General features: G+C 36.0%; 1 protein-coding gene across 6 annotated transcripts; it reads left to right on the forward strand.

Moving 5' to 3' along the window:
- The first annotated feature begins 457 nt into the window (after nt 1-457).
- LOC148302068 (alpha-amylase 1-like) lies at nt 458-14,145 on the forward strand. Of its 6 annotated transcripts, none has more exons than XM_088272228.1 (11): nt 458-696; nt 2,806-2,988; nt 3,415-3,560; nt 5,774-5,942; nt 6,327-6,442; nt 7,331-7,517; nt 8,521-8,709; nt 10,085-10,216; nt 10,686-10,886; nt 12,677-12,838; nt 13,976-14,145. In XM_088272228.1, the coding sequence occupies exons 2-11, from the start codon at nt 2,812-2,814 to the stop codon at nt 13,991-13,993; spliced, it is 1,497 nt and encodes a 498-aa protein (XP_088128354.1). In that variant the 5' UTR covers nt 458-696; nt 2,806-2,811; the 3' UTR covers nt 13,994-14,145. The 6 variants fall into 6 exon arrangements, with proteins under 6 accessions (XP_088128354.1, XP_088128352.1, XP_088128350.1 ...); XM_088272225.1 differs by lacking the exon at nt 458-696 and adding an exon at nt 1,083-1,292; XM_088272229.1 differs by lacking the exon at nt 458-696 and adding an exon at nt 2,323-2,373.
- The last annotated feature ends 697 nt before the right edge of the window (nt 14,146-14,842 follow it).

Raw genomic sequence — 14,842 nt, forward strand, 5'->3', positions numbered from 1 at the left:
GCAACATATTTTACTAATATTTATTTAGGTAAAAAATAAGGTCCTTTAAAAAATCGACGATGGCGTATTAAATGTATTAAATACATATAATAAGCGTACTATTCGTGTGATGTATGTACTGTAAACGTTTACAGATTATGTTTTAATTTACATGTTTTTTACTCTTAAAAATAAGATAATTTAAAATGGCACTTATAGATGTAATCCGCGTGTTATTACATCTATCATTATCATATTTTAATTCTTTCTCGAAAGCCAAGAGCAGTCGAAAGTACACATTGTAAATTTAAAACCTTTGTAGTTTATAAAAGACATGTCACATTTAAAAATAGCGCGTAACACAAAATATTTGTTTTTTATGAACCAGTAAAATGTCAAGATATTTAGCTTAAAATTTTGAAAAGCAATATGAGCTCGTGGTTAAACAGAGCTCTTCATATTTTTCTTACCGGCTTTTAGTTGCCGCCAAAAATGTCAAAACACCGTACTGTCAACTGTCAGTCCAGTCAGTCACTATTCGTAAAACAATAAATATAGTATTGTGTGTCATGAAGCAAATAAATATAGTAACATCGGTCAACTCCTTGCATCGTTGTGAGATTATACAGATGTCAAGGTGTCAGCACGTTACACTATGTGAAGTCATGATCTCCCGCTGAGAACTTTACATCTTCACCGTCAACATCATCTGACCGGGTTAGTGAATTTGACAGTTTTCTTGTTCTCCAGTTCATGTTAAATGTTGACTTTTAGATGTACCAATTAAATTTGATAACCCATATTTTATCTAACAGTATGGCGTACCAACGGAGAATAAATCGTCGAATTATTTATGATTTCATTCGAATTCACGATTTGACCTTTCGAAGAGAGCTTTTGTTTATGTTGGTTAAAAAATCACAGATGGGGCTTTCCTGTGCAGCATTCAAACAAAATTATTACATTATTCATAATATTTTAAATGTGTCCAAATGTTAGTCTACAAATTCTGGGTAATACCCAACTAGATTAGTTTTTCATATACACGTAAAACACGGTTTCATATATCACTTTTTTATATAACACAGATGTATAAAATATATTTTTTGTAAAACACGCTTTTTATAACACGGTTTCATGAAAACTAAATGAATTTAAAAAAATATATATTCGAAATTGTGTTGATATTGTTTCTGCATACGCAGAAAATAAGCAGACAATCGCGTATTACCGAATTTTTGAAGGCTAAAACCACAAGAAATAAAAAGAGCCCTCCTCTGATGATGAAAACTTACAACCGATCTCGAAAAAAAGTAAACATATAGAATTATTATAAGTTATAGAGTGATTATGAATGAATGCTGCATTACAATACTAACTATCCACGGCCCCTGAAACACAAGATGAGATGAAAATATGGAAGTCTGGGCATTAACAGGACTTAAAATCTGTCATTTGATAGTTTAAGTGATCACTTTATACACTGTGTAATATTCATAATTTATTTTTTGTTTCTTATTTGTCCACCTCCGTAGTGTAATGGTCGGTTCTGGAGGTCCGGGGTTCAATTCCCAAGGGGGGTTAAGAATTGAGTGATATTAATTTGAAATGTAAGTGATTTTTTCACTCTAATATTTCTTCAATATCACCCTGGACTGGTACCTGAAGCGGAGGGCTGATCACCTTTCCTTCGTGTGTTAACGATATTTATAACGCTGAGTTTATATGATGCAGTACCCTATGCTTCATTGGGGTGCGGATAAGGGTTTGATATTCACATATTTTCTTTAATATTTCTTTATTTTTTACAATTTATCTTATTTGCCACCTATTTTTGTGGTTTTTAATTATTAAGATTAGCTTCATCTAGTGTATTATATTGTATACCCACCCACAAGCTTTGTATTCAATATATATAAACAAATGCGTGTACCATGAAATTATGATAAGCGGAATATATATTTTTTCAACAATATTTATTGTTGAAATGATATATCTATTTTACGATGTATGCAATGTGTCCACATTTGTGGACACATTGCATACATCGTAAAATAGATATATCATTGCAATGTATGTAGTTTGAAAGTGTGAACCACAATAGAAATGAATTAGCATAACAATATCACGACATATAATGAAATCTGCGCTGTTGTAAAAGAATAAAGTCATATGAATCTTTGAACCTATTCTTCGACATAGAACAGTAGTACTTGATACAATCATTTCTACATAATGATATTATTACAAGATATATACAAAAATAATGAACTATATATCAGCTAATCTTTGATAGTAATCATGATTATATGTATCTTGACGTGATGGCACTAGTATAAATAGAAGATTAGCAATTTGAAAATCAGTTTGATCAGCTCTGGTGAAACTAAAAAGGTAACGAAACATATATTTATTATTATTATTATAATTAAAAACTGTCTTGATTTTGCTATACACTGAACCCCTCATTTACACCATATATATTACGTTCCACGCGATACCGTGTAAAAAAAATTATGGTGGATTAGTTTCCTTGTATCAATTAACTATTGCTCATTGTGTCATAATTTATTTAAATGCTACTTAAAAATCAAATTTAAAACTTTTTTTAAATGATTTTACGTTATTTTCCAAATCCACAATACACCGGATGGTTTATGCCATTATATTTTTTTGCAATGCATCAAGAACTTATACTTAATACATAAATTAATACTGTGGAACTGTAATCTATATGTGGAATACTGCTGTTCCGCAGTATATACATAACTGAATCCAATAATGCTGGAAGCGTTCCAAAAAATAATTGGATGCTTTTATCACCAGGTCATCATGAGAGTGACAGCTTTGGTCCTGTTGGCGGTCTTCGGGGCCGCCTCGGCGCAGCACAAGAACTTGAACTACTGGGATGACAGGTCTGTCATGGTCCATCTCTTCGAGTGGAAGTGGGGAGACATCGCCGAGGAGTGCGAGAGGTTCCTGGGACCCAGGGGATTCGGGGGAGTCCAGGTAATTCAACTTTTGCATCCTGCGGGAAGAAATACTCACCGGTGGCGCAAGACAGATATCATACGTGTCGCAACTTTATATGAAACATTTTTTTTAAAAATTAAAGGAAAAAGATAAATATGTGGGGCTAGGTTGAGGCGCACGTGCCATGCGCTTTAACTTGCACATGTGTTCTCAGAAGAAAGTTTAACCTGTTCGCTGCCACAAGCTTCCCAATTCCGTGCTTGCCAGGCCGGCCATACGAAATGAGTGAGTCAGTCCTGATTTGCCCTAGTCAAATGTTGGCACATTTGTTTTTATTGAATAACCCTACTGGTGTTCGGACAGCCTTGTTTCGACTTGTGGGTAACAATTTCCTGCATTGGCAAATTTTCTTCCCGAAATTCAACTGTGTATATTAATGTATCTGTTTGTTCCAATTTCCAGACTTCACCCCCGAGCGAGAACCTGCAAATCGGCAACAGGCCATGGTGGGAGAGATACCAACCCATTTCTTATAGGTTAGGCACACGATCAGGGGACGAAAATGCATTCAAAGATATGGTCTCTCGGTGCAACAAGGTTGGAGTGAGGTAATTATAACTTTTTTTTAAATATGTTAACACACTAAGGGCGTTTGTCCACTGTACGGGATTTCACCGTCCGGCAGTCCGGTTTTGAAAAATGAAAGCGACTACGCCAGTTTAGCGTGATCGAATTTACGCGCAACGTGTTCACGCAACGATCAAGAGCACCGATCCGAAGAAATATGAACAAAAGCACAAGCCAATCATAGTTTTATCACGCTAACTGAAGTGCCGGACAGTAAAACCCCGTGTACTGCACAAACGCCCTAAGGACGGGAAAGGTACTTTGAATATTGAAATAATAATTTGTTGGATAGGTTTTTCTTTTCTTTTTAAAATTACTTTAATTATTGTTCTCTGAACTGATTTGAAAGGTTTCAAGGCGTTGTTGTAAGTTCCCCGCCATCCAACAATACCATACTGTAGTAAGAAGTTAACAATGGCATAGTATATTGTTTTTAAATTTTCTATAACAAAAATGTTTCGTAGTCTAATAAATACATATCGCTCACTCCTTTCAACGTCATATATCAAAAAACTTGATTTTTCAGGAGATCGATTTAAAAATTGAAAAATAAAATAAAATGTATTAAAAATTAATATCAAGCCACTTATTGAACTTTTTACTGTGCAAGAGATCTTTTTAGGTAAAACCTGAATGTTTTTTCTCCATTTGAAAAATATTTAATATATTTGAAAAAATAATTAAACAATACCTTTTCTTCAAAATGCAAAAACAACACTTTCTGCCCTGTAACGGGTAAATATTAAATTAAAAATATGCTGCTTTTGCTGGGATATGGTATATTTTCTGGGCATTCGGAAAACATGACGTTGTCGAAAGGAGTGAGCGATATGCATTTCCGTATTCTTTATGCATTTCCTTATTCTTTTAACCAGTTCATCAATGTGAGTATGGAATTTTAAATTTTGGTATATTGCTACACCGAGATACTTTAAGTATTTCTACACGTTCGGTCAATTGCTGCTTAAGGATGAGAAGGGTATTTTTACATTCTGCACCGACCTTATTTCAAAGTCCGAAATGAAAGAATAACATATTTAACATTTTTATATGAATATTATGTACCAATATCTTTGTTAAGGTCTTAGCATTCTTTCTTTTTTAACCCTTTTCCGCACCAAATGGTTTATAGAGCACTGCATCGTATTGACGCAGTGTTATTAATTGGAAAAAAAAACAGATTGTATTTTTTCGATTATCTTATTGTGGAATTTTAAGAAAATCACAATAACACAAGTTATCTGGATGACAAATAAAAAAAAATGTATTAAGTAATATCTTAAACAAAATAATAGCGTCAATCAATCACTCTTATCAACAGTTATCATTAATTATTAACATTTAAAACTTTATTCATAATTAATACATAATATCATTGTAATCTTTTTAAAGTGGTGTACCGAAAGAAGATAGCTATTTTATTGTACCCACCCACCTCTTGTGTTAAAGAAGTTATCATCAGGGTGTGCTTACCTGGGAGTGGAATTACATGTTATATTACAGATAACATCCAATGAAAGGCTCGACCAATCTTATCTTGAAAATTTAGATAAAAAATAATTTGAAGTAGTAAAAATCCCAACTTTTATGATCCAAAAGAGATTATCATTAGGCTGTGAGTAATTTGTGTCATAATTAAATATTCACAAAATTTTTGGTTTCTCCAAATCTTTGTCAACCTGGGTTTCTCCACTTAGATGATATGATACATCGCTCCTTTTAACAATGTCATATATAAAAAAACCGTCAATTTTCAGTTATGCATGTTTTCAGAATGCCTAAAAAGTGTACTATATCCCAGCAAAAGCGGTATATTTTTAACTTAATATGTACCCGCTACAGGGCAGAAAGTGTTGGTTTTGTATTTTGAAGAAAATGTATTGTTTTATTATTTTTTTAAATATACTAAATACAATATTTTTCAAATGGAGAAATAACCTTCAGGTTTTACCTAAAAAGATCTGTTGCACAGTAAAAAGTTCCATAAGAGGCTTAGTATTTATTTTCAATACATTTTATTACATTCTTAAACTCTAAAAACGATCTCCTGAAAAAAAGGAGTGAGCGAGTTTTTTTATAAAGAGACAAATATAAAGACAAAATAAATTATGTCATCTTTATTACTGGTGCAACGGGTTAAACAATTAATGTTGCTGTGACGTTCTCCAAATAATATTGTATGGGAAACTTGCAGGATCTACCCGGATGTGGTGTTCAACCACATGACGGGAGGTGGTGGTGGAACAGGAACAGCGGGATCCCAGACCAGCTCCGGCAGCCGGAACTACCCATCGGTCCCATATGGAGATAATGACTTCAACCATCCCATCTGCACCATCAACAACTACAATGACCCCAACGAAGTAAGTTTAAAATTCCTTTTAATCCCGCCCTGTGAATACTCAATGAGAAGATGAGTATCTCTACTTCCGTAGCGTACTATCCACCTATGAGTTACAAATTTATGTTCCTCAAAAGTTGCCTTATGGGATTAAGTTTCTATTTTTATTTTTATTTTTATGTTTGATAATTATAATTACATTTTATCAAATATAGCTGTTTCATTTTCATAAATAAAATATGCATTTTCTAGTCTGGAAAATATAATATTTCTTTGTTTGTATCTATTTTAATACTGTTTAATATGTTGTTGTTAACAAAATATGGCTGACTAAGTATTGCACCTACCACTTTGTCAAGCCGAAATAAAAATTGTTACATAATATTATAAAATTCTTCTTTTACAGGTCCGTAATTGTGAACTAGTAGGACTGCATGACTTGAACCAGGGGTCTGAATACGTCAGAGAGAAGATTGTGGACTTCTTGAATAACATGATCAACATTGGAGTGGCGGGATTCAGGTAAATTTGGCGTTTTCCCATACTTGTGTCACCTTTCTTCTTCACCGTCTTATTCTTCGTTGCTGAGGGTTGTGACCCAATGACTCTTCTCCAGTTATCTCTTGACTGCGCTGCACGTAGCGCTCCAACCACCGAGGTGCCTGCTGCTGCCTTGACTTCATTGGTCCATCGTGAGGGGATCTTCCTCTCCCTCTCTTCCCCTCCAGGATACCGATCACAACTAGTCGTTCCAGGCTATCCTCGTAGCCACGCGCAACGTGTCCAAAGAACTGGAGAATCCGTCGGGTACAGACACTGGCCAGAGTCAAGCCATCCAAGCGTAGGTTCCTGGCGAATGGACTCGTTGGTGCGTCTAGCTGTCCATGGAATATGGAGCATGCGCCTCCAACACCACATTTTGATAGCGTCAATTTGTCTTTGTTTTGCTGCTTTTATGGTCCATGTTTTACCATCATGCAGAAAAATGGAGTGGACCAAACTCCTGACAAGCTTTATCTTGGTGTTGTCACTCACACCCCGGTCTTTCCAGAATTTATCTAGCTTTTGTCACCTTTATGCACCTACAAATAGTCCATATGGGACCACATCGGATTGACGCGGTGCTAACTTGATCATCAACACCATTCCGTCCATACGTCTCATTGGGATTCTTTTTTTTGGCGCCGGTAGCACTGGTTCAGATCATTTGACTAGTGGACGGTGGTTTTTAAAGGTTTTCGGAAGATCATAAATCCTCGAGTTGTACTAATCTCATCCTCGAATCTTAATCCTGTCCCTCTATTCTTTAAAATTTTCAGGATATGTGCCAATAAATAAAATATTTTTTTCTATTATGTATTCATTTAATTGAGTTGTTGTTTAAATATTATTACAAATTTTTATATATAGGGTTGACGCTGCCAAGCACATGTGGCCCGGAGATTTGAGAGTCATCTACGATAGGCTGAATGATCTCAACACAGAGTTCTTCCCGAGCGGATCCCGTCCCTACATCGTCCAGGAAGTGATCGATCTCGGCGGTGAAGCCATCTCCAAGGACGAGTATACTCCGCTAGCCGCTGTCACCGAATTTAGGGTAAGTTCAACGAGCGCAGGAAAATGCCAACTTTAAACATTCCAACCCTCAAATGGGCAGTTTGACTGATATGACATAACATGTCTGAACCTATGACTGATATGACATAATATGTCTGAACCTATGGCGCGCATGCCATAGGTGGCACGCGAGACAATTTTGCATGGCAAGCGAATGAAGAGAAAATAATAAAAGTGATTATATAAAAAATTCTTAAAAGTTTTAAAAATAGTTGAAAGAAATAATATAAAAAACATATTTAAATGGCCATGTGTATTTTCTTCGTTCATCATTAGTTTCGCAAATGACAGAAACGAAGATGTGATGACATTCATGCATTAATTGATCGCATTGTATAATACTTTACATTGTATAATAATTTAGTCTTTTTTTTTATTATTCCTTTTATTTTGCCATTATTAAGTACTTACTTATTTTTTTCAGTGTATTAATGCTTTGTTTATATTGAAAATTTGAAGTAACATAAACATTTGATGCATTTTTATTTCGATGGCGTGTGGCACGCGACATATTATTTTATATAAAAAAAAAAATTTGCCACTCAGGCTCAAAAAGGTTTGCCATTCCTGTCCTATATAATGCCTCAGACAGGACACCTTCAGGACCTTGAAATCAGTCAGCAACTGTTTCCCTGCTCTTGCTCTTTGGAGCACATTTCTCCGATCTTATTGAAATATCTTATTATAAAATCTTTATCTCTATTAACACATTTCAAGTGTTTTTACGCCTGCGGACCGTTGGCAATGGGATTTGATAATTATGTACATACAGTTTAGACCTCAACAAAGAGATTGGTACAAAATATTCATATAAAAACCTTAAATAATTCCTTCTTTTCTGACATTGAAATGAGGCCGGTGCAGAAGGTAATAATACCCTTGCCGTCCTTAAGCATCAATCGACCGAATGTGTAGAAATTTCCTTCCCGTCCTTAGTGTGCTAAAATGCCTTATCTTTGTATCTTTTAAATTTTATTTTATAGTTCAGCGCCGAAATCGGAAAAGCGTTCAGAGGAAGGAATGCTCTGAAGTACTTGGTCAACTGGGGTCCCGCATGGGGAATGGTCTCCCAAGGAGACGGTCTGAACTTCGTAGACAATCACGACAACCAGAGAGGACACGGAGCCGGAGGAGCTGATATCCTCACCTACAAGCAGTCCAAGCAGTACAAGGTGAATACTTTATTTCTCCCCTAAAGTTGCGATACGCAATTGTTACATTCACATGCTCCAAACGTGAGACAACAGCAAACGCTATGCACTCGTGAAGGCTGACGGCGATATACATGAAGTGTGTATGCAATAAACATGTCAATTCTAGCCAAATTTTTTGAGAGTATAGATTTATTTAATACATTGTTATCCACCTTGAAGTCTGCACTTTCTCAGCATTTCTTCTCCATGTTATAATGGATAAATTTAAACATTGTGTTTCACACTCTCTCGCTGCTTACTAATAGTGATGATTTTTAGTGGTGTATTCTTCATTGTTATTTAACCTATTTTTATTAATATTGTTAAAGGCGTTAGCCGTAAATAAAATTAAATTAAATCTCAAATTTTCATTGGTATGGTTCTCCTTATATAGGTGTCATATAGCTCACCTCTCCCAAAGAAAACATATCGCTCACTCCTTTCAATAACATCATATATAAAAAATTGTCAATTTTCAGTTCTGCATGTTTTCGAAATGCCCAGAAAACGTACTATATCCCAGCAAAGCGGCATATTTTTATCTTAATGTTTACCCGCTGTAGCGGGCAGAAAGTGTTGTTTTTGCATTTTGAAGAAAAGGTATTGTTTAATAATTTTTTTTAAATTTACTAAATATTTTTCAAATGGAGAAAAAACATTTAGGTTTTACCTAAAAAGATCTGTTGCACAGTAAAAATTTCAATAAGTGGCTTGATACTTATTTTTAATACATTTTATTATATTTTTAAACTTTAAAAATTATCTAAAAAATCAAATTTTTTGATATATGACGTTGAAAGGAGTGAGCGATATATGTACTAAAATGTTTATCCTAGCCAATCCTACATATTATTTTTGTCCAAAAAAGGTAAAAAGATATGTTAGTTGTCCATATTATTTAAAATTAATTATCCATTGTCGGTAAACAATTAAACTTTTTATGAATGGTTGATGGAAGTAAGATATAGAAAAAGCACTAGATTGTACCATTTGGCTATATCATCCATGTGATGCTTGGAGACGTTCGTATAAGTATGATAAAAGTATTGTTATATATACATAATATACAACTAAATAATCTCCAAGATTCTATCGTGCTATTTGATGGTGTGATCATTGAGATGGTGATTTTTGGGAATCACCTAATATCCAAGTGACTAGCTTCAGCTTATGCAATACCGCTTATCATCTTCCTATTTAGGCTCCAACCTTACAAGTTTAATAGCCTATTGCTAATTGTGAATGGGTTTACTCTTTTTGTTCAAAGTTACTTTAACTTAATGTAATTCTTGAGTGAGAAATTCCAGACTACACTCTCCAGAGATGGTGATATGACTCCCATTTTACTTTATAGGGTGCCGTTGCTTTCAACCTTGCGCATGCCTACGGAGAACCTCGCATCATGAGCAGTTTTGCTTTCGATGACACCGACCAGGGACCGCCACAAGACGGGGGTGGCAACATTATCGGACCATCCATCAACCCCGTAAGTCTCTTCTTCTAACACTCAATTTTTACTTGAGACATATAGAATATTTTCTAGTACCATGATACACGATTTACCCACAACGAAGGTTTGATATTCCCAAGAATAAACAATAAATCCATGATCCATGATATCCTCCACTTTGGTTCTTTTCCTGGTATCTTCATTTTTTATTTTATCCCTTAAAACCAAGCACGGATCTTTCCATGGATTGGTGTGTGCACTTAAGCTTTCTGCATTTCTCTTTGTCAGAGCCATAGTCTCTAGTGCATATGTGTTCACTGGCATTATGTAGGATTCGTACACTTTTCATTTTAGACAGGTCAGAATCTTCTTATTTTGCAGTCTGTTTGAGTTTGCCAAAAGCCGCCCAACTCAGTCCTCTTCTTCATGGCAGCTCCGCCGTTTGGTTCCCCTTGCCCAGTTTTATCTTTATCTATCTGTCGTATAATTTATATGTATCTATCAGGACGGATCCTGCGGAAATGGGTGGGTATGCGAACACAGGTGGCGCCAAATCACCAACATGGTCGGCTTCCGGAACGCGGTCAAGGGAACTCAAGTAAATGACTGGTGGGACAATGGAAACAACCAGATCGCCTTCTGCAGAGGGGGAAAGGGATTCGCCGCCTTCAACAATGACGGAAATGACCTGAATGAAAGTCTGCAGGTGAGAAAATATACATTCAATACCATCCTCATTCTTTCTTTTAATACTATCCTTAGCTTTGAGGTAAGTCCTTCAGCTTTTGAGACACATGGGAGGATTCGAAGAAGAGGAAAATTTGTACTATTTAGTACTCCATTTAGACACTATTTAGTTATTCATTTGGACTGACCAAATCAAGGATGCCGATGGTTTTTTTTAAGTTGGGTTTTTTTTAAGATGGGATTTTTTTAAGATGGGAGTCATTTATTATTTACCTTTAGAGGTGTCCCTAGTATGTACATCAGTCTCAGGCACAAACACTATGATACGTCAAGAGATCATTATACATATCATGATACTTGTACGGAGCTGTAATACGTACAATATACTAGCCATACTAGCTATAAATAAATAAATATGCCACACATTCAACTTGTTTTTTGAAATGATCTACATACATATTGTGGAACCGTATTCACCCAATGTGGGGAAGTGCACATTGTGCATCCACGTCTCCATTATCTCCTCAAAAGTTGCATTTTTATTAAATGGATAAAAGAAATAATTAAACTCACTTAAATGATTCGCGTTTATTTTCACAAAAGATTTTGTTTACAAATAACTTAAGATTTATAGATTTTACTCTAGATTTATATTCACAAAAAAATATTTAAATGTTACAAATTTGGTCAAGACGATTATGGTGAGGTCACGCTGCTCGCGATTGCACTGTTTGCGATTGCACGAGGCACGCGCCACAATATTTTATTTAAAGTTAATCTTTATTATGTTTGTAGGTTGTAGATATAGTAAATGTTTTATATACTTTTGCGTACCGTGGCGGCGCATAGTACGAGATACGACTAGTATCTGGTAACAGGTAGCGTATAATAGTATCTTGACATGGTAATATCGGTAATAGCGTATATTGCTAAGTAGCAGTCAGAACACCACTATTTTACCTTGCTTATTATGTACAAAGTTTATATATCAATTAGTGGATTTTTGTTTTTTCTAGCTATAAACATGTTTAATTTCAATATGTGTTGGGAACAGGAAGGATAAACTAGTGTGGGCCAATCAAAAACTTCTCGGCATTTGTTCATTGCTGGGAGAATACTACCTTGCACTCCCTCAGGAAAAGTCGGACTGTTGACTGTCGTCAACAGGCCTTCCGTTCCACTAGAAGAGGCTTCGGAATGTCCTAGCCCGGTTTATAGTACCGAGAGGTTAAGGAGAACTACACAAATTGTTTTGAGGATAAGAAGAGATGATGGTCATGACCCTCAGCAATGATAGCGACAACAGAATAATTATCTGTGGGTAATGGTTAGTATGTTCAGCAACCATGCTGGAGGTCCCGGGTTAGATTCCCAGGGGGGTGAAAATAAAATAGTAGTATAAAATAAACATTAGAGTGATTTTACAATCTAATGTTTATTTTATACTACCCTGGACTAGTCCCTGAAGCACAGAAACGATCACCTTGCCTTCATGTAAGTAACGATCAAGATAACACTGCATCAATATGATACAGTGCTGTATGCACTATCGGTTGCAAATAATGATTAGAAAAGAAGAAGACTTATATTTTTTCTTTTTTTCTCCATTTTATTCCTCATTACTGAGGGTTATGACCCTTGTGGAAGCAATGATTTTTTTCCAGTTATCCCTTGACTACGCTGAATGTAGCGCTTAATTTATCGGTCCACCTTGTGAGGGATCTTCCTCTCCCTCTTACTCCTCCAGGCTACCAATCACAACCAAGCTGTCCTCATTACCAATATTTTTTTACCATTTATAAATTTCAGACTTGCCTCCCTGCCGGAACCTATTGCGACGTGATCTCGGGGTCTGCCTCTAGCGGCTCCTGCTCCGGGAAGACCATCACTGTCGGAGGCGACGGCAGAGCCCAGATCTCCATCGGAAGCGGAGAAGACGACATGGTTCTGGCCATCCACGTCGGCGCTGGGGTAAGAAGGAAGATCCATTTGACACATTCCGATCATCATCAAAACCTTTCATCGCAAAGGGAGGGATGGGTCCATGCGGGTTGTAGGATATGTCGCAAGAGATCTCTGTCAAATATGGTCCTTTATAGATCATCATCTTGTAAATTGAAACATCGTTTCTAATCCTTACTGATACATTACTCGATCATCTAAATCCGCTGATGGGAATTCAGTTTGTCAAGATGTGCGCCTATAGATAATTACCGACAAGTTAGGTTGCCGCATTGAGCGCATCAATAGTTGCGAGGCAAGAAGCAAGAGTCAGGAATTAGAGACGAAAGCAATTAGTAAGAGGGCTGAATGAAACTTTTGAGACAGGTTATATTATCCCAAACTCTTAAGCAAATATGCACTAGAAAAGGACAAAAACCAGATAGGAAAAACGTGGTAAGGTTGGTTTGGGTACCGGGGCAGTATGGAGTCATGGGCAACAAAGCTGCCTATGAACTTGGCAGAACTGGCGCTGAGAGGCCACCAATGGGCCCCGAGCCCATATGCTGATCGATTGTTGCGCGGTATGATCAATAATCCTGAAATCATCCAGAGCATTGGTCTGTATGTTCCCGATAGTTACCTAAGACAGCGTCGGCATAGATTGTTTCACATTCCTATACACAGGACCAACCTGCCGATGGTTATGCCTGTAGGAAGAGCTACCGCTATGTTGAACAATATCACATTGGATATTGATCTGTTCCATGTGTCCGAAGGAGTTTTCCGAAGCGAGATTCTTCTACACATTTAACAAGAGTCTTCTTGCGTAATTTTTAATTTGTTTTTTTTTTAATGTATACGCCTTAAATGTTTGTTTGTAATATATATTGATATTGAATAAATTGAATTGAATTGAATTGAATGCGAACTACCATTCAGCACTATTAAGTTCAGCCTAAAAAGTTGAGCCATGGACCAAGAAATCTGGCCCAACAGCATGGGGGTGAAAAACGATAGTCATGTGTGTTATACTTTTTCCTCTTAATTCTCTTCAATTTCTGTCTCCACAATTGTCTGCCCATTTTATCTTTCATACGCCTCAATCATTTCATTTTTCAATATTATAAGTCTTTCAGTTATCTAATTTGTTTGTTTGTTTTCCAGTCTCGTATTTCCCCCTAATTCTCAATAGACAGAACATCACACCATGAGGAGGAACGTAAAATAAAACCATTTTTTAAATGCCAGATAATTTGTTTTTTTTTTGTGTTTTTGTTTAAATACTGCAAATGTAAAAAAATTGTGTAAAATTAAATAAGTGTTTTAAAAATAAATGTGTTTTTTTTTAAATTACATTCTCACTAATAACTTGTGTCTAGTCATCGTCATCCAGGAATTTCTTTAGCATAGTTTAAGTAGATAATACATATAGTAAAAACTATCACAGGGCTGATGGAACACAATCAATGTTGAGTGTGACTTGACATTGGAGCTGGTGGAACACAATCAATGTTGAGTGTCACTTGACATTGGTGCTGGTGGAACAAAATCAATATTAGTGTCTTTTGACATTGGAGCTGGTGGAACAAAATCAATGTTGAGTGTCACTTGACATTGGAGCTGGTGGAACAAAATCAATGCTGAGTGTCACTTGACATTGGAGCTGGTGGAACAAAATCAATATTGAGTGTCACTTGACATTGGAGCTGGTGGAACACAATCAATGTTGAGTGTCACTTGACATTGGAGCTGGTGGAACAAAATCAATATTGAGTGTCTTTTGACATTGGAGCTGGTGGAACAAAATCAATGTTGAGTGTCACTTGACATTGGAGCTGGTGGAACAAAATCAATATTGAGTGTCACTTGACATTGGAGCTGGTGGAACAAAATTAATGTTGAGTATCACTTGACATTGGAGACGATGGAAGAAAATCAATGTTGAGTGTCACTTGACATTGGAGACGGTGGAAGAAAATCAATGTTGATTGTCGCTTGACATTGGAGACGGTGGAAGAAAATCCATGTTGA

The sequence above is a fragment of the Brachycentrus maculatus genome, unplaced genomic scaffold (genome assembly GCF_059751285.1).
Source record: "Brachycentrus maculatus isolate JH-2025_06_01 unplaced genomic scaffold, ASM5975128v1 h1tg000483l, whole genome shotgun sequence".
NCBI lineage: Eukaryota > Metazoa > Arthropoda > Insecta > Trichoptera > Brachycentridae > Brachycentrus > Brachycentrus maculatus.

Coding starts and splice junctions, on each gene's coding strand:
- LOC148302068 (XM_088272224.1), top strand. CDS start 1,128: ATGAATTTAAAAAAATATATATTCGAAATTGTGTTGATATTGTTTCTG. Junction 6,443..7,330: donor ATTGGAGTGGCGGGATTCAG/GTAAATTTGGCG, acceptor TTTTATATATAG/GGTTGACGCTGCCAAGCACA. Junction 10,217..10,685: donor TCGGACCATCCATCAACCCC/GTAAGTCTCTTC, acceptor TGTATCTATCAG/GACGGATCCTGCGGAAATGG.